The sequence below is a fragment of the Podarcis tiliguerta genome, assembly GCF_965153285.1.
Source record: "Podarcis tiliguerta genome assembly, chromosome: 12".
NCBI lineage: Eukaryota > Metazoa > Chordata > Lepidosauria > Squamata > Lacertidae > Podarcis > Podarcis tiliguerta.
The window spans coordinates 22232176-22252610 of NC_139545.1; the positions used below are offsets into that span (position 1 = coordinate 22232176).

General features: G+C 43.8%; 1 protein-coding gene across 13 annotated transcripts in view; it reads right to left on the reverse strand.

Annotated features, from left to right (window-relative positions):
- PLCL2 (phospholipase C like 2) overlaps nucleotides 1-20435 on the reverse strand; it is a 140152-nt gene that overhangs the window by 73846 nt on the left and 45871 nt on the right. For 8 of the 13 annotated variants that reach the window (XM_083404677.1, XM_083404673.1, XM_083404674.1 and 5 more), the window contains 2 exons: nucleotides 7645-7716; nucleotides 1739-2341 (listed from right to left, as the gene is read on the reverse strand). In XM_083404677.1, coding sequence (XP_083260803.1) covers nucleotides 1739-2053 — 315 coding nt within the window. In that variant the 5' untranslated portion in view covers nucleotides 2054-2341; nucleotides 7645-7716. Of the gene's footprint in view, nucleotides 1-1738; nucleotides 2342-2462; nucleotides 2670-3353; nucleotides 3778-7644; nucleotides 7717-20435 lie in introns of those variants that run through there. The other 5 variants (XM_083404676.1, XM_083404671.1, XM_083404675.1 and 2 more) reach the window with 4 other exon arrangements.

A 20435-nucleotide genomic window follows, 5' to 3' on the forward strand; every position in this document is an offset into this window, starting at 1 on the left:
TTCCAAGTAAACACACATCAGGCGTGGCTGTAAATATGGTTGACACGCCAATACAAAATAATTATCAGCCAAGGCATGTTAATAAGTAATATTTGGAGTTCACACTATGCTGAACCACTAATGGGAGTAATAATACAAAAGAGATAGTGAGGAAAGCAACTAACTTTATTTCTAAAAATACTTATATACCACTTTATCATAAAAATAAAAACGCTAGGAAACAAATCTACAGTTTTAACCCATAGTTAGTTGGATGAATCACATAAGTCATAGATGTGTGGAAGGCAAAGTCCACTTTCAAGTTACCAAATTCTGAATCCCAATCCTAGCTTTAAAGCAAGCTACGGTTTGAAAAAATGTTTCTTTTACTCCTACCCTTTCGAAGCACAAACTTGCTACAGAAACCAAAAAATATATACACCACTATTTAACAAACTCCAGTAATACAGCAATTATATTGTTGTTTGGACTACCAGGGACCACAATTGGAGAGTTATAAATTAACTCTGTGCTTGGTTCAAAAGATATTTTGGCAGGCTAAATGAATACGGTATTAAATTTATACCTAAACAAGAAGCAACAGAAGTTTGCCACTGTGCTGCAGATGTTTGTCACACAAGCACACTGCTGCAAGTGGTTAACAAACCTGCATCACCTCTCTCTGACAGGATGGGTGGGTGCAAGACTGTCAAATGCACTCTACCACTGACTGTCCTTGTTCTCCCCTTGATTCTGAAAACAAGATCCTGCAGCTTGCTGCACAACTTGAGATCTGCTGCTAATGGAGTATTCATTATAGAAACATTTCACTTTACAACATGCTACTGAAAATACCTATTCTCAACAAGGAGATATCATTGGCTATGGACTTGCTGTATTCATACATACTGCAACTCTATTATTTTATGTAACTTTTAATGCAGCTCATCTGTGTTTAAAATTACCAGTATGGGTTATATGCCATTCAGCTATTATGAATCCCATGCCCTGTAGCGATCAAACATAAATTAGTCACATTTTTTAAATAAAAACCCCAACTGTTTTCTTTAAAACTAGTAAGACTTATAGCCAGGAATCCTTCTGTGAATCTATGATTTACCTACCAGCATTGTCTTATCTCCCCGTACCTGTTTGATATGTGACAATAATATCTAGAAAGTAATTAAAAAAGGCTAAGACTATAGGCATAAGCTGCCATAAACAATCTCTTGATGAATGTGCTGTCACCTTTAGGAGGGCGTTCATCTTTCTTCCCCCTCACCCACGTCATTTATCCTTGGTTTTCACATCACTTGCTGTGCGTCTGTCAACAGGGTACAAAATTGCTCTGCACAGGTGCACCAGCATCCCACAGAATCAGCAAAAACCTGCGTAGTCTGAAATCTCTGCATGGCAAGCTGATTCTACACTTAACTAGGCAGCAGTACCTTCCTTCCTTCCTTCTTTCATTACAGAAGAACAAGTTCTCGCTCCCCCTTCCCATGCCCCCAACTTTACCTCTTTATAAAGACACATGCACCAAAGATCCACACTCATATACTCAAAATTCAATGGACAGGTTGTGTCCTCACCTTGCTTTAAAGCTGTGTGTTCACCTGCACAAGTCAGCAGACACATTTACTGCTACATACACGGCTGAGTTGGCTCACCTGGAGCCTGGCATTTGTGCATGTCCTGTTCCATCATCCCCTTTCCCACCCCCAAATAGCAGAGAACCCCAGGTAGCACATCCTCTTACCTTGATGATGCTCGTTTTCTTGGGGTGACCAGGTTTGCCATCTGGCTGCAGGGTGGGACATCCTCTCTCTGTGGCAGGGCTGCCAGACTGAGTAGACTCTGTCTCTTCTCTGGTGCCCATCAGAGCGCAGTCCCCATTGGAGACCCCGTTGCCGGCACTGTCCAAGTGGGTTCTTGCAACCCCACCACCTCCTCCTCCACCACCACCACCTTCCCCATCTCCTGCTTTGAAGGCAACCTTCCCGTGTGCAGGGCTTGGGGAGGAGGCTATGCCCCCACTGCTGGTGCCACCCCCTCTGCTGCCAAACTCCGCCATCAGCCTCGCCAGTTCTAGAGGAGCAACAATATCGACGACCCTTCTCTTCTCCTCCCTCCTCCTCCTCCTGCTGCTGCTGCAGCAGCTCGGCGATGATGATGATTGGGCTTCTCCTCCTTCCGCTTTTTCTTTCTTTCTTTCTCCTCCCCGATATATGCAAAGGCTCTAAAGAGGCGGGTTGCAAAACTCTCCCGTCTCCGACCGTCGGTCAAACTGCAAAGGTTGCAAAGCGCCGGAGCGATCGCACAGATCCCGGTTCCGCCAGCGCCAGCCGTGGCTTTTCAGCACCTGGGAGAGGAAACGAGAGAGAAGGAGGGTGGGGGGAGAGGGGGGCGGGATGAAACGTGACAATCAGCTCTCAAATGAGGCGCACGAAACAATAACATACTTTGTAAAAAATACGACGTACTGCATGCATCCGGTGGGGCGGCGATGCACTGCCTTACACACATACACACACGCAACGCGGCGTGCACGAAGAGGTGAAGGATAGGAGTCCTCCCCGAAACACAACAACAAAGGCGCTCTCCCCGAGGGAGGAGGGAGGGGAGGAGACAAGAGAGCTCCCCCCCCCCCATAAGGAGCTAGAGGCACGGGCGCGCGCGCGAGGCGCAGCACCCTTGCAAAAAAGGCGGCAGCTGCTGCTGCTGCCGTTGCTACTAAACCAACAGCGACTTCAAAGCAGCGGTGATTATTTGTGCATTATCTGGAAGGCGGGGAGGAGAGCGAGCAAGCTCTGAGAGGAAGTCGCGCGGCCAGTCACTTCCTCACAATATCGATGCTTGCTTGCATCGTCCTCCTCCCGCTCGCCGTTATAATTCCCGCGTGCGCGGGGGGCCAAGGAGCGCCTCCTTCCCTTCCTCGCCGGAGAGCCGTCCCGCCTCTTTGTGTCCTCTCCTACCGGCTGCACACGCAGCTGAGGGCACTGCAGTGGCGCCTCGGAAGCGTTCACCTGTGCCGACACGACCACACACACGCGCGCGAGAGAGAGAAAGTCAGCACACGCAGAGAGCCGCCTTGTGCACACACACATATACACGTCCCTCTTCCTCCAGCACCCAGGGGCATTTTTACGCGCTACTCTTAACCTGCCCCTCCCCGCCACCGGGCAGGCAAGCAAGAGCGCGCGCGCCCCTCCCCGGTTTCTGGGCTCCAGGGCAGCACCTCTCTCTTGCGCGCGCGCGCAGGGTCCCCCAAACTGCCCTTCCCCGCGCTCAGGCGCTGTTTCGGCCAGCTGTCACTTTTCCCGCCTTCCTTTCCCTCCCGCAACTCTCCCTCCCCGTCCAAAGAATGCGCACACCTCCACGGCAAGGTGACAGAGTCGCCGCCGCTGCTCTCGGCATGGCCGCAGTCAGAGCAGGCGTCCCCTCCCTTCCCGCTTCCCCGCTATGGTCGCCGCCTCTGCCTGAAGCCGGATACGCGCCGAGAGACTGATTCATGTGCCTGGGCTGTGCTTTCCCCCACCCCGTCTCTTGCCTCACCCGTTGGGAGAAAGGGTGGCGGGCGGCGGCTGCCGCGGCTTCCCTCCTGGGCTGCCTGAGGTAAAGGGGCAGCTGCGAGCGTGACGCCGGAGCGCCCCCGCCTGTGGGAGGGCAGGGAAAAGCCCCGCGAAAACAGCCCCCGCCTCCGTCTAATTGCCTGTGCGTATCTTGCACCGGTGCCGGCTGGGCCCGACCCAGTTGTCAATCAGACGGACGAGCACCGCTCAGATTGGGCAGCCGCCCAGCACCCCCTCCGGCAAGCCCAACACACTACAGTGGAGCCGAGGGAGGGAGAAGCCAATCTGTCAGGCAAATCTTGCCCACTCGGGGTGACCTGGCGCTTTGCCTTCACAGACACCCCCTTCCTTTTTACACCCCCCCCAAATAACCAGTTGCTTGGGGTTGTTTTAATAGCGAAGGAACTCAGCCTAAAGTGCTCCTCCTTCATATTCCTCTCATTCTTTTGCTTTTCAACACACCTTCCTCTCCTGACCTCTTCCAGGGCTATTTTCCTTGGTCTCTCATTTTATTTTGTTTTTTAAAACCACACTTTTTACCTTGATGCGAACAACCGCGTGTGACATGGCACTTTCACAAATGGGTTTAATTGTTTTGTTTTCATTTTCCGCTTCTGTGATTGAATCTAAAGCCTTGTTTGGCTAGAACATGCGTTCCATTTAAAACTGGCTCTCTCCTGCGTTAATAATGCGCAGAAGAAGTGATACATTCCAGACTAAAATGCATTCTCGGCTTCACTTGTAAAAATGCCCTCAGGACTTTCAGTGGTTAACCCATCGGACCATCTGGATTGGGTTAGAGTCACATTCCTGGACAATCAATCCTTTTCCTGTCCATTAATGGCTTCCAAAGTGTAAATCAAATTGAAATGGATGTGTGTACATGCCATATGCTCAAGGACATATAGATGACACTTCCAAAAAGAGGCAGAGAGCAGACAAAACAAAAACAACAGAATAAGTGTGCTGATAAAAAAGCAAGGTTATATGTGTTTTTTACACATGCTTTACATACACCAACCACATCATGACAGCCCAGAGCACATTCTTGATGTGAAGTCTACCAGCCACTTAATGACCACAAAGCCTGCCCTTATACAAGCATGCTGGCATTTCAGGTAAATTATATAATTATATTAATAATAAATTATTTAGCAGCCTTCTGCATGCTGTACAAAACCACAAAAGGGATCCTGTGAAAACAGGCAGCATAACGTTCACACAAGAGTTCACTCTTTCACTTTTGTTTTAATTGATGTGCTATAGCTACTACCCCTCTTGCTGTTTACTCACTAAGTTTAATACAAACACACACCAAAAGGGTTTGGGGAAGGAAACACCTCTGCTTCACTCACTCTCTTTTGCTACCTAGATCAGTGGTTCCCAATTAGCTAACGACTGAGGACCCCCTGTTTTTCAAAAGCCAAGCCACAGACGCCCTACTTTTGAAAACTTTGGTATCCCTATGGTAGTTTTAGTTATGTGAATGGTGCCACAGACCCTGAGTGGGCTATGCAGACCCCCTGGGGTCCATGGACCACCAATTGGGAACCACTGACCTTGATAATCTACACTAAGCATCTCAAAGTTGGTTAAGGAGCAATGAACAAATCTGCATTAAATGAGTCTGTGCTAAATGATACATTAAGTGACATCATGGAAGATAAGTTGAAAGAGAGATTAGACGGTTTGATAAAGCAACTGCAATATTAACAGCACATGGCAGAACTGAATAATCTGTCATGGCCCTGAAAACACTTTGAAAAAGAAAACAGATATTGTGGGAGTGTTTAAAAAAGGAATGGAATAACTTGATAGACAAGCTTTAGCACAGTTCAAGAAGGAAAAGCAGGACTGCATCCTAAGTACACTTACTAGGGTGTAAACCCCACTGAATACAGTGGAATGTCCTTCTGAGTAATAGGATAGGATTACTCATAAATTTCCTTCTGAGTAAACAAGCATATAACCATTTCTGAATGTACAACAAGGCAGCAGCAAGAAAGGATAAAAGCGGGGTGAAGAAAAGAGGTCTGGAACAGACGGAGAATAGTTTGAAAGTGACACAGAAATCCACAGGGGGTCAGTATAAGTGATGGGCTGTGTCATTGCCTATAGGAGAGAAAATGCAGAACAGAAAGAAGAAGCAAGGCTTTTCAAAGGACATTTTTTAAAAAAATCACTGACGTACAAGTACATGCATTGCAACATGACAAAATAAATAACAAAAACAAACATGAATAAATAAGTCTATAACAAATACTGTAGGAATGAAATAATAGCCCCAAAGACTTACTTACAGTAATTATGTTATAATTTGCTTTATAAGACAAGTGTCTTTTCAAATTGAGATGATGGAGGATAAAACTCCCAAGAGACCTTCACTGATGTGAGAAATGAAAGGAAACCACTTCTCAAAAAAGGAATTTTGTATAGCTGTGTGTTTTTGTAAGTCTGCTCTGTGATGCATTAACTTTTTGAGCAATTGGAAAAAACCCACAGAGATTACAACTGGCAACACAAGGGGTGCTATTGGAAAAAGCAGGTAGCTTGCCCTCCCCCCTCCCCTCTGAACAAATCTTCATTCAAACTACACAGCCTCCACATGACCTTCAAATGGGGCTTGTTGGTTGTCACTCCTAGAGCAGCATGAATTTTGCTATGCGCATATACTGTAGCTATGAAATGTGCAGTTTTCACCATATCCAGTCCCATAACTTAGACCAATGGAGACATCCCAGTACAGTGAAAAGAAGCTAAGAGATGGAATATCAACCATTTAAAAGACAGAAGACAAGTTGACTAGGAATAGGATAGAAAATAGATTTTGTTTGGAAAGAAAGATAGCTGAAAACTTAGTAACAATCATTTTAGATTAGTAGAATAGAGGACATCAGCAAGATAACTAAAGAACAGAAAGAACATGCTGTGCACCCACTGCTGAAAGACAGCAAGAATCAGGAGTGAAAACTAGGGAGACGAAATGTTAGAAGACAAATGGAAGAGGAGACAAACATTGTCTTAATGGCTTTGATGCTCAGCCATGTCAGTCCTCTGATTCAGTAAGTTTCTGTTTCCTATTTCTCCATTTAGAAAAGCACTGTACAATTAAAAATCCTTTGTTGGTGGATACCAATGTACAGTGGTACCTCAGGTTAAGTACTTAATTCGTTCCGGAGGTCCGTACTTAACCTGAAACTGTTCTTAACCTGAAGCACCACTTTAGCTAATGGGGCCTCCTGCTGCCGCCGGAGCACGATTTCTGTTCTCATCCTGAAGCAAAGTTCTTAACCTGAAGCGTATGTAACCTGAGGTACCACTGTATTAAAATAGTCACTAGGCACATTCCACCATACATTACAGTGCACACTAACATTCCAAGGTTACAAATCTATCCACCTCAATTTAAGCAAGTCTACAATGAATTCAGTTGGCTTGACGTCTGATGGAACATGCATAAGATTCAGCAGCATGGCTACTATTGATGGCGTGTCTGTGAGCTGTGTCCAGAAAGAGAGTTAAGTCCTTGGCTTGGGTTAGGACTCCCTTTGCTAGTCTACCACAGCAGCAAAACAGAGGGAGGAAAGGAAACAGGCTAAGTAAAACCTGATGTTGCCACCTTAATTATGATACTGGTTTCTCTTGTCCCATAGAGAGAGCCTTGCTACTGTTATTCTGGTCCATCCTAGTTTTGCCTTCCTGGTGGATTTTGCTTATTGGTTCAAAATAGGTTTGTAAAATTTATCTCCCCTCTTAAATGCCTCATGGACCCTTTAGGTTTTCAAGGCAAGACCCTGAAAGAGTCCTTGTATTTTTAGGAGTTGCATGGCGAAGGTAATTTTACCTGGTGTGCCTTTTTCTCCACCACAACTCTTAGTTTAGCTTGTTTAATAATTTCAAATTACACCCAGAATATACTATTAAATGCATTTCTAAATGTAAGTCTGCAAGAATTTGTCATGTAGAAAATGCAGTTAGAAAAATGCACTTACTAACAGCAGAGAAGAGGTCATTTTCATTTAACTTTTTTAAAAAAAAAACAACCAATAACAAAATTAAGAACTAATCAATAACAAAATAACCAGTCAATTACCTAATAAATGCTGCTGGCCCAAAATCAATGGTTGTGTCTCATTGCTTGTACTGCTTGTGCTGTTTCTACATCCTGTTGGTGACAAGGAAAAAACAGATATAAAAAGAGAATTCCTGGATGCATGGATCCAAGTTTGGGGCAAGAACTCTGTGTAGAGAGAACCCCAGCAGAGATTTAAGATCACAATATGCAGTAAAGTGCGGAAATATAAGCTGCTCAAACCTGAGTTCCGAAATACTCCCCTCTTCAACCAGCATAGCAAAAGACCACACATTTTGTTAGTTTAAAATGGTGTACTTGCAAACTCTCCAAAGGTTGGGTTCATGTGCTTTTCCATACAGCATTCAGAAAACACAGGCTTAGTTACTAGGCTTAGTTACAGTGGTGAAAGTTCCTAAATTATTGGCAGAAGATTTCAAGGGAGGCTTGTTAGAACCATGTGGTCTGAACTTGGAAAAACCAGCTCAGACCTCTTTACATGCTAAGCCTATTAGGTAGACTGGGGGAACAATAAGCTTGATTACCTAGTCCCTCCCAAGGTGAGCTAAGCCTGGCAGGGCAGTTCACTCAATGGCATTAACCCTTTCACACATTCCCTTCATGCATTAATCAGACTTAAGCATACTGGTTGTATGAGGCTAGTTATCCCACACATCCAATGTTCTAGGGCAGGCATAGACAAACTCAGCCCTCCAGATGTTTTGGGACTACAACTCCCATCATCCCTAGCTAACAGAACCAGTGGTCAGGGATGATGGGAGTTGTAGTCCCAAAAACCTCTGGAGGGCCGAGTTTGGTCATGCCTGTTCTAGGGAAAATATTTGGTTGTTTTTAGCTTTCCACTTGCATAAATATTATTATTCAAACTGTTTCCTGAACAGATTCGGTAGTCCTATATATTAATCTTACAAATATATTAATGTGCACACTTTTTATCAGATATTATAAGAACAATTCATATAAAAATTCCAGACCATTTGAAATGCTAACTATTGTGGATCAATGCAATCATCAAGAAATAGATAAAACTATGCCTAAATTGCTAGTGATAAATCCACAGATTGGGCTGGATTTATTTTTTGTGTTGCTTCACAAATTAAATTAAATGGCAGGCTGAAATTAAGTATGGATTTACAGTAACATCTTTAGATCTACAAACCCTTCTGGACAAACAGTCTCTCCCTCATTAGCCTCAAATTAAAATTCTGAATTTAAAAGCTGCAGGAACCTCAAGTTATTAGAATTCTTTGTCATGTAGCCTCTCCAGCAGCGCAGTGAACATGAGTAATGATTTCAGCCATTTTGCCACTTAAAATGCAAGTACAGAACCATCTCCTTGCCACTGCTGATCAGACTGATAACAAAATTTGACTTCTGCATCAGTACAGTATAGCACGATAACGGATATTGTAAGAGCTGCAGCATTAACACTAAACTTTGGCAGAATGCTCCTAAAGCATGCTGGCCATAAAGAGATTATCCTTTGCAGCAGTTGTTCATGGCAAAAGATGTCTAGCTATAAATCTCTCTGAATATATGCTTAATGAATCTGTGATGCCAACAAGCATCAATGAAATAAGTTTGGGAAGCAAGGACATGTTGTGATTGTGATGAGATTTAGTGTTAATGCCTGAGCCTTGTATTCCTGCTGCTTTTCCCCTTCCCTAACACCTCTGGCACAGTTATACTGAGGGGATCAGAAGCATTGACTTCCTTTTCAATGAACTGCAGCTTAGCTTTACTTCCAGGCCCTAAACTATGGTTAATCTTGACTATGGATCGTTGAAACAAGCAATCTTCCCAAACTACAATTTGCAATTGAGCTGGTTTATTAAACCCGTTTTGTCTGGGATTGCACAAATCTAGACTCTCAAACCATAGTGGACTGCTTCAGAGGGACTCTCGACTTCTCAGAGACAAAGCAAAACCTGTATGAGTTCAACACAGGGACTCCTGGAGCACCTTGTGGTGCCTCAGCAATCCAAACATCAAAAAAAAAAAAAACTGCTGCAAAGTGTCTGCTAAAAGTGAACTGGGAGTCTCTAATCTTATCATATAAGGAAAACACCAGTGGGGTGATGGGGGAAAGGACATTAAACATCAGTACAGGGAAAGGGCAAAGTGAGAGCTGACAAGTTATAATCAGAGGGAATGGTTTTACCCAGACAGCAAATCCCTTTAATTCTTTTCTTCAACCAACTTTAAAGGTAATGATAGCCTTTGGAAGTATTTCTCTACAGTTCAGCAGGCTTATTGCCCCGGGGCACATATCTCAAGTCTTCAATTTTTAGACTAATTGCCCACAAGCACTAGGAAAACACCCTAAAAACTGTGAAGGTTGCCCTTGTGGGTAAACCATTGCAGCTATCATTCTGAAATTTGACAGAATTCAATCTGTAAATGTAATGTAAATGTCATCCAATTCCACCCCAAAATAAGTTCTAAAAATTCCCCTTTAGGAAAAGAAAGAAATTTGAACTTTAGAAGATGCCCTGCACACACACACACACACACACACACACACACCCTATTTGCCTATAATTTGGCAGGTTTTATTCATTCCAGAAGGGTAGCATACCTGCAGATTTCATCCACTTTTGTCAAAAGGGAAGCAAAGCAAACTTGGGCAGACCCTAAGGCAAATCAGCCATCCTACAGCGTGTTCCTGGCTGAGACGGGTTGTTTTTCAAAGCACTGAATTGATGTCCAAACCAAATCTTGAATTCCTTGTCTCGTGTCTAGCATCAGAACTCAGGTGCCACAATGGTTGTCTAGTGACATAATCAGCAGCAGAGGAAGCCGCTCGGGCGCCTGGGGCGGTTCACCCAGGGGTGGGGTAAGCCTCCCATAGTGACGGGATGCACCGTGGGCCTCCAGAGTCTGCCTGCCTCCTCCCACTCAGCCGCCCTACAGAAGAAGAAGAAGAAGAAGAAGAAGAAGAAGAAGAAGAAGAAGAAGAAGAAGAAGAAGAGTTTGGATTTGATATCCCAACTTTCACTCCCTTTAAGGAGTATCAAAGCAGCTAACATTCTCCTTTCCCTTCCTCCCCCACAACAAACACTCTGTGAGGTGATTGGGGCTGAGAGAGTTCAGAGAAGTGTGACTGGCCCAAGGTCACCCAGCAGCTGCATGTGGAGGAGTGGAGACGCAAACCCGGTTCCCCAGATTACGAGACTACCACTCTTAACCACTACACCACACAGGCTCACCTGGGTTGTAGGCAGTGGGCGGACTGTTTGGGCAGCGTGGAGCCTGCACACCGAAGCCACTGCATCTTTCCCAGGAGAGACGTGTGGCTCGAGAGTGCTGCAGGCCCCGCAGTGAGTGCCACCCGGCATTTTGTCATCCCCCTCAGTGGTGACACCCGGGGTGGCCCACACCCCTGTTCCTCCACCCCTGGCCACAATATCCAATCATAAACAGGATGCATTTGCCATACAGTCTGTGTACTGTTTTTGATAAGAGGGGGAACAATTGTTCAAGCACAGCCTTATCATAATCATCATCAAATGTTTGGATTCTGCAGATTTGTACCTGTGATGATGGTGGTTATAAATTAACTTCCTGCTTATTTTTTTTGAGCAGAAGTAAGAAAAAAACCACACCCTAGAGAATCAACTCTGAGTCACATGCACTTAAACTGAAACACATATGTTTTCCTGAAAAGATGAGGATAACAAATCTGTTCTAGATGGACTTATTAATAGATACAGATTTTTGTCTCATTCCCTGTTTGAAATCTCTAAGACCAGCAAGGTCGCAAGGGACACACACACACACACACACACACACACACACACTTACAGCTGAGAGCAAGAAACTGAAAGAGAGAAAAAGTAATTTTCTTCACATAAATGTTAATAAATTATAAGTTATGTATCAGACTTTGAAGCTATATACCAGATTCTATCTTCAGACCCTCTGAAGATTAATTCTGAGCAATTGCCTAGGTTACACAGTGCAGTATCAAAAAGGCAAGCATTCATAAAGTCATGAGATAGATCCCTGCAATAATTAGATTTGCTTTAAAACTTCATACATACAGTGCTAACCTGAAGGCAAAAACAGGGGTTTGTCTACTTTTGAAACAGGGATGGAAGAGCAGTAGCCCTTGGGGCATTATAGGGCTCCAACTCCCATCAGCCCCATCCAGAAGGGCCCATGATTAGGGTGATATGAGTTGTTGCAACGGAACGACGGAAACCAGAGCACAGAGAAATGCAGTTTACCTTCCTGCCGCAGCGGTACCTATTTATCTACTTGCACTGGTGTGCTTTCGAACTGCTAGGGTGGCAGGAGCGGGGACAGAGCAACGGGAGCTCACCCCATCGTGCAGATTCAAACCACCAACCTTCCAATTGGCAAGCCCAAGAGGCTCAGTGGTTTAGACCACAGCACCACCCGCATACTGTGGTATGGCTGCAGGAAACCCCAAGGTAATATGGCACACAATGGTGTGGTTCTAAACAGTATGTAGCGGACTGCAGCTGCACGGTGTAGCAGGAGAGTGCCATCTTCCCCCCACCCTCCCCCTGACAGGTTTCTCTGCCTAGAGATTCTGGTGGAAAAGCTTCATCTTCTAAAGCAGACATTTCCAAACTTTTCCAGTTGGTGACACACATTTTAGACATGCATCATTTCACAACAAAGTAATTCAATTTTACTAGCAAACCGGAAATTAAACTAACTCCTTTCCAGCCCCAGAAGCAGCATGGGGAGCATTCACATGACACACCTACACAATGTAGCTGACAAACTAATGGGTTGTGTTGCAACACACAGTTTGGAAAGTTTTGTTCTAAAGCTACACTGAAGGGGAGGACAAGGTGGCAGGAAATGGAGCTTCCTATCTCTGAATTTGTAAATAGACAATAAGCTGGGTTGAGCTGGGTAATTTGCAGGAAGATACCTGAAGTCATCATTACTTACACGCATATTCCAATACTAGAACCTTTCTAGGAATTAAAGTACCATTGATAGGCTAGTCATTGTTTTGCATACGGGTCTTATTTGCATACAGGCATTATTTGCATGGTTGTCACTAAAACCTAAGTCACAACTCCCATTATCCCTAGCTAACAGGACCAGTGGTCAGGGATGATGGGAGTCGTAGTTGCAAAACATTTGGAGGGCTGAGTTTGCCTATGCCTGAGTTTAGATCCCTGGATCCTAATTCATTATTTCTGCAGTTGCAACCTTATGAAACAAATTATCGGCATTATAATTTACATGTATGGAAACAGTGAACCTATTTGTAAATTGTTCAAAGGAAGAGTCCTAACTTGATATCTTACATCCCAGATTCAAATACCATCTTCATTTGGCCAGGAGATACAGTGTCACTGTTTGAATATAAGTTGATCTGCTCCAGTCAAAAGCTAACAATCATCACAGTGGTTCTTAAAAAAGAAAATTGTTTTGAGAATTCCTCATTCATGGATACATCTATAGCACATATCTCCATGTTTCTTCCTGCCCAGCCTCCTAAAGGAAGATGGAAATCTGACACATATTCATTTCAGTTGTACAGTTTCTCCATTCTGATGTTAGCAATTATCTTGCCAGTCTGAAAGCTGATGACACGCTATACTCCAATGGGAGTAAATGACAAGGATCACAAAGGAATTAGTATCAGTCTGATAAGTGGCATACAAGTTACATCATTCTATTTTAGTCAAATGGCTTCTGAAGTATTATATGATACATACCTCCTGAAAAGAAAATGAGACAGGACTGATTAAACCAAGCATAAAACACTTTGAGATGCCTGCCTTTGCCCAACCATAAAGATACATTATGGTTTCCTCTTAAGGACAGATCTTGATGCTACAGTATTAGCATTAAAAGTAATTGGGAGGGGGCATAAAGCTATGGGCTAGTTGGCCCAATGTCTGTTTTGGGAAAATTCATGGAAATTAATGCAATCTTCTCCAAGAGAATGTAAGGACATAAGGATAGCCTGGTGGATCAACCCAATGGCCTATCAAGTTCAGCATCCTTTCTCATGGTGGCCAACCAGATGTCTGTGGGAAACCCACAAGCAGGAACTGAGTGCAGGAGCCCTCTCCCTCACTGTGGTTCGTTCCAACTCTTCCTGGCTCGGCTCCAGTCTCCACACCAGGTGCTGGTCATAGATATTAGATGCTCTGCCACTATGGCCTATCCCGAAAATGGAAGTGTGAGGAACACTTGGGCTAGAACCAGAAAGACCTTCAGCCTTGTGCAATGCTGCCTTGTGAATTGGCGTTGTTTTAAATAGCCTGCATTGAGGTCTATAAAGGTAAAGGTAAAGGGACCCCTGGCAATTAAGTCCACTTGCGAACGACTCTGGGGTTGTGGCGCTCATCTCGCTTTACAGGCCGAGGGAGCCAGCGTTTGTTTGCTTCCACAGACAGTTTTTCTGGGTCATATGGCCAGCATGACTAAGCTGCTTCTGGCAAAACCAGAGCAGTGCACGGAAATGCCGTTTACCTTCCTGCTGGAGCGGTACCTATTTATCTACTTGCACTGCGTGCTTTCAAACTGCTAGGTTGGCAGGAGCTGGGACCAAACATCAGGAGCTCACTCCGTCATGGGGATTCGAACCACCGACCTTTCGATCAGCGAGTCCAAGCGGCACAGTGCTTTAACCCACAGTGCCACCCGCATCCCATTGAGTTCTATAAGGCAAAATAAATAGGCCATAATTTGTAATGTTGTTGAGGGAACATTTTCCCTCATCTCTACACTGGGTTTGCCAGAGGCAGGAGACAGCTTTAGTATTCTTTCCAATGTACATTCCTTGACCTATTCACATATTTATTTATTTATAAATATTCACATATTTATTTTTATAGAGACTGGCGTTTGGGAATGATGTTGTGGAGAAGGATCCCTTTACTACCACTTGCTCTAAGATGATCATTTCAAAAGTATATGAATCTGCTATTTTTCAAATGCAAGCCTGCAAATTCAGTGTTCCTCAAGAAATCTGGCACACTACAAGGAGGATTGCAGAAGATCTTAACTAGGGTCGTCATATGTCTGGAATTTCCCAGACACAGCCAGGATTCAGCCATCGGAGACAGCGTCCGGGAAGAAAGCGCTGCAATGTCCGGGAAAATCTGGACATATGGCAACCCAGGTTGGAAGACTTTGGCGGGATTTTCACTTTTTGAAATATGGCAACCCTATCTTAACAGCAGATCCTGAAACAAAAGCCAACGATGAAAACCTTAATCAGCTCCTCCATCTACAACCAGCCATTTTTTTGTTCATTTGTTTGAATAACAACTGTGACTGAATCTGGCCAAAACAGCTCATGTGGATGCCTCCTCAAATAAGTGTGTTTTGAACATATGTGGAGGATAAAAAGACAGCCTGACAAACAGAGGAAGGGGCTGTTTTATGCATAGGGAGCATAAAATTCATGAATGGGGAATGGAAATAAATAAAGTCCACTGGAGAGGAATCTGAGAACAGCAGAAGGAAGAAAAAGGAGAAAGGGTACACTGGTCTGTTGGAATACGCCTACTTTATATCAGTGGCTTGGTGCAGGTACGATTCCCCAAACTCTTCCCATTTCCTCTTGAGGTTCACACACTCCCTGCCACTTGATTTCAGCATCTCACTCCTTTTCAGCACTAATGGTTAGCAGCTGTTGCCTCAACCTGAATGCTAACCACAGATAGTGCTCCAGTTTAAAGCTAAGTACCCTGAGTTTTCAACTCATTGCATCTGTAATGCTCACCACAGTTAGCACTGAAAGGGAAAAGGAGGAATTTCAGCAAGTGAGGTTAGAAGCAGCACACAAGCCAGAGGGGGAAGGAGGAGTATTCAGATTCTAGATTGAGAAACATTCTGTCTATAATGAGTCAATGAGATGTAGAGAGGAACAGAGAGGAAATGAAAAAGACCTACTATTAACAGAAGAGATTTAGACACAAGGACTAAAGGTTTCCTGTGCAACAAAATCGTTTCCCAATACTGTATACAGAGCACTGCACACTCCTAATGGCACTCAAATGTATCAGCCAAAACAGAGAAGCCAAGGAAGGAGAACACTGAATACATGAATTGTGTGGACTTATTTTAGCCAGATGGTGTGTCCTCCTGTGAAGCCCAGTGTCCTTGGGATCAGAAGCTCAGGCCTTGTCTTTCTGTTTATATTTTGTAAATATTCCTTAGCCTGCTGTAAATAGTGTACAGTAGTCACACATTTATCTGTTGTCTAAGGAGCAAGTACACAACAGAAGGGGACTGAAAGCATGCTGCTTATCAAAGCAGTAGAACTTTTCAATGTCGATAAGAATTTTTTGTTCCTCATCAAGGGCATTAGTATCCTTGGGAATACTCAAAAAGAGAAACAGAGGAATATCTTGTAATGGTAAATAACCAAACTCCAAATAAATCCTTTGTTTGTCACCACTGAAACCCTAATTATAAGTGCAAGCAGTGCTCCCCCCCCAAAAAAAATGTTTAGGGGTACTCTCATTTTCCCACACATATTGAAATACTGCCCTTCAATGAGGCCAAACTTTGATTCATAAAATGTTTAGGGGTATGCGTACCCCTGCCCCTGTACCACTGGGTGCAGGTATTCTTTCGCTATCAGTCATAATTATTATTATTATGATTATTATTATTTTGCCGTACCAGGAGTTCTCAAACTACAATGGAAGGCCTCTAGCTCAATGGTAGAATCTTGCTTTGCATGCAGAAAGTTCCTGGTTGAATCTCTGTCATCTCCACATAGGGCTCCCCCATCTAAAATCCTGGGGAGCTGCTACCAGTCAGTGTGGACAATTCTGAGCTAGATTGACGAAGGGACTCACTCAGTATAAGACAATGTTCCTACACATGGTAATGAAGATCTGCACACAACTACACACATTGTGTGTAGTCATCTATTTTGTTTTGAATTTGTTTCTCTCCTGGAGTGCACCTTGCGCAGAATTAATGGTTAATCCAAATTGCTCAATCTTTGAGCAGTGTGAAATTCCAGGTATTTTCCTAGGATTTGGTTTCCTTGGAATGAGGGACAGCGGAGATTGTGGTCTTTATGCTATATGGCTTAAGGTAAAGGGACCCCTGACCATTCGGTCCAGTCGCGACCGACTCTAGGGTTGCGGCACTCATCTCGCTTTATTGGCCAAGGGAGCCGGCATACAGCTTCTGGGTCATGTGGCCAGCATGACAAAGCTGCTTCTGGCGAACCAGAGCACTGCACGGAAACGGTATTTACCTTCCCGCCGGAGGGGGAACCTATTTATCTACTTGCACTTTGACGTGCTTTTGAACTGCTAGGTTGGCAGGAGCAGGGACTGGGCAACGGGAGCTCACCCTGTCGCGGGGATTTGAACCGCCGACCTTCTGATCAGCAAGTCCTAGGCTCTGTGGTTTAACCCACAGCGCCCCCTGCGTCCACCCGTTTACTTGCACATATATACAACCTGAGACTATGATGGCGGGGGGAGGACTTACAGCATTAATACCCCAGAAGGTCTTGCTTCTCCCATCTTCAGAGCCTTGGATTCAAGCAGAAATCAAGCATGGCCCCCACTCTCTGGGTTTCTGCCTGCTTCTAGCCCAGCTGAAATAATTTTAGCCATTGTCCTTAAACTAACAGTCAGGTGAGGGAAGCAGGTCCTGCCCATTGCCCTCTGGCACAAAGCCATGCTTAGGCCCATTAACTCACCAAGAAGCCTGGCTAGTTCAACAACTGAATCCTCCATTAGATTTTAGCCCTTGCTGGATCCAGGAGCCAGGCAACATGCAGACTAACACCCCCCCCCCCAAATGTACAGCAATATTTTAAAATATGCTATGTTCAAAGAAGCCATTGTGCTATTCTGCTTTCCTCCTTTTGCTCTGATGCTGTCTTTCTGCTTTTACCTCAGCCAAGGAATATTATTAAAGGATTTCAAGGTGATATGTGCTCCTTAGTCACCAGCCTAGCAAAATCTGAACATATTACAAAGGGAAGCACAGCTACTCCACTTGAGGGGGAAATGTACTAAGTAATAGGAAGACATTGTCTGCTGTTCATCCTACAAGCCTCAGGGCTAATAAAAATTGTGTTTGGCGGGGCTTGTGTCCTTTTGCAGTGCAAGCACAACTACATTTTGTACAATCAAAAATGACAAAAGGGGCTATGAGACATCTCAAGTCCCCACGCTTAAGAGCCACAAGATGACAGCTGATGCAACTAAGGCTGCAATCCTACGTATATCCCATTGAACAAACTACTTCTGAGTACAGATGGATAAGACTACACCGAACATCTCCTTCCTGAACCTTGCCATCACCACCATTGAAACTTTTCCTATTCCAGCAGCCATGATGACATTTTTCACTCTGCAAGAGCTCCTGCCCAGCAGCCTGTTCCTCTGGCCTTGTTTCTCTTTCTATCCTCCTTCGCTTCCCACAGCTTTATCCACAATCTCCAGGGATATGTGAGTCTAGCAGACTGTCTGCCAGCAACACCTCTTCTTGCTCCTCTGGTAGCTGATTCCAGAATATGTTTGGGAGAGGGAAAGGGGAGTGATGATCGCAGGAAGCTGCTTATCATCAAATCAGGCTGTTGATTAATCTAGTCATATTGTCTATACTGACTGAGGGCTGTTCTCTAGGGTTTCAGTCACGGTGCCAGGAACCAAAGCAGGAACCTTTTGCAGGCACCACTGAGCTAAGCATGATGCTCTTGCAACACATATGTCTACAATAGCAGCTTCTTTTATTCTGTTTTTTTATTCATTTTATTCCACTGCCCAGAATACAGATGTGGTTCACTAGGCATCTCATGCAGCTAATATTTTCTCTGGAGGAAACTCTGGAAGCAGCTATCTGGAGTCAAAGAATTGGCATTCTAGGCTGCCAAGATTAAAAGAGTCAAGACAAAGAAAAAAACAAAATGTATTTTTTATCCCCATCGAGGTAAAAATGACAGTAAATTAATATCAGAAAGGACATTTTTCCGCTTATGTAACAACTTGCTCTTTGCACAGGCCAATGCTAATTTGAGGCATCTGTAATGTGTTATCTGAAATGTGCACTGGAAATATATGAAAATCAGCAGAACAGCAATGTATCATTGCTCACAATTTTAAGCAGGGTCATCAATACAGCCAAGAGGCACTTGGATGGCAAACATCTGCGTTTTCAGCACTATTATCTTATTGATTGCCCTCAACTCTTAAATGCAAGATGTAGGGTTGTGAACAGGCTTCTGTTTTTTGCCCCCCCCATCCCCCTCACCCTTTGTGCACATGCTGCTCAGCTGAGCATATTCAAAGCCATTCATTTCCATGTTGGAAATTATGTAAAGTAGTAAACCTGCAGAAGCACTCTTCTGTGGTTATATGAAAATGGCACCCAGGATTGTTATTGGTTGTGAAAATACTCTCCAATGAACTATACAGGTACTAATATTGCTACTTTGGTAAACTCTCTGAATAGAGATGACTCTACCATTGGTTTATTAATATGCTATTTGAAAGGGAGCATCAATGCACAGATGCAGTCAATCATCCAGGGTGCGTGTGCGGCAATTTCTCCTCTGCTGGAGCTCAGACAAGATCCTCTCTAGCATAGATGTTGGGAAGCCTTTCGTGAACAATATGAGGAAGATTTTAGAAGATACAGCTGAGCTGCATTTCATAACAATACTAAAATAGATATTGCATTGTTTTTTTAAGATGTCTCTTTCATGCTCTTGCAACATCTCATTCCTTCTGCACATTAGAAAAAGATTCAGGAGCACCAGTAGGAAGATTAGTCATGAATAATGCTGCCAAGAATAACGGAGAGACAGCCAGGAAACACCAGGAGTACAGGCTAGATCATCAGTGTTCAAATTATTCCTGCCTCCCAGTATAACTAGCCTGTGGTTTCCAATAGCTATATTTCAATATAGTTTCACCTCATTATAGTTTACAGCCAGTGCTGTATGCGCCTGTTCCAAGATTCATAGGGCTCATCTACAGTGGAGCTTAATGTGGGTTTGAAACTGCTTCTAACACTAATTATTTGTTTTTGCAGTGTCCACATGACATTCTCCTAATCCAAGTGGCAGTCCTCACTTTCCCACTGGTAAATTAGGATTCTCCTGATTTGTGGATAATCTGATAAGGAAAGAAAATCCAGTATAAACTTGCATGTTACCTGACGGCGGAGGTACTGTGAGCTTTTTGTATGGGTGAGCTTTTTTCCATGTGTGATGATGTTTTTCAGTTTTTCGCTGAGAAACATTTCTTCCTAAATTGCTTGTAAGAAGTCAAATGTTGTGTTACAGCTCTCGGTGTTACAGAAAATGTGATCAAATCACTTGGTAGTATTTAACGCTGTTGATTTGCCACAGATAGAAGTTGCCTGTGCTCAGATGTTTCTAATCTTTCCATCAAATGCTTCAAGAGAGTGTGAACTTTGTGTAAACGAAAGTGAAGGAATTGCAAAACCAACCTAACAAACCTAAATAGGCTAAGGCTCAAACTATAAATAGGAATCACTGGGCGAACAAAGAACTTAATCTGAAAGTCCCACAATAAGAGCAATAATATTGGCTCAGGTCAACTAGGGGCATGAATCTGTTTAAAATCATGCATCTAGCATGATACAGATGTTCACAATGTAAATATGAACGTGCATTATTCTAGGATGTTTCCATGATTATTTCCCTACCTATGCAGTACTAGTAGAGACTGTTTGCACTAGCGGAGTCTGTCAGTAATGTAATTCTGTAATTTAGCAAAAAGAAACATCAGCTCTTTCTTTAGCACAGTAGGATATGATGGCTCTTCTATCAATTTCCATCT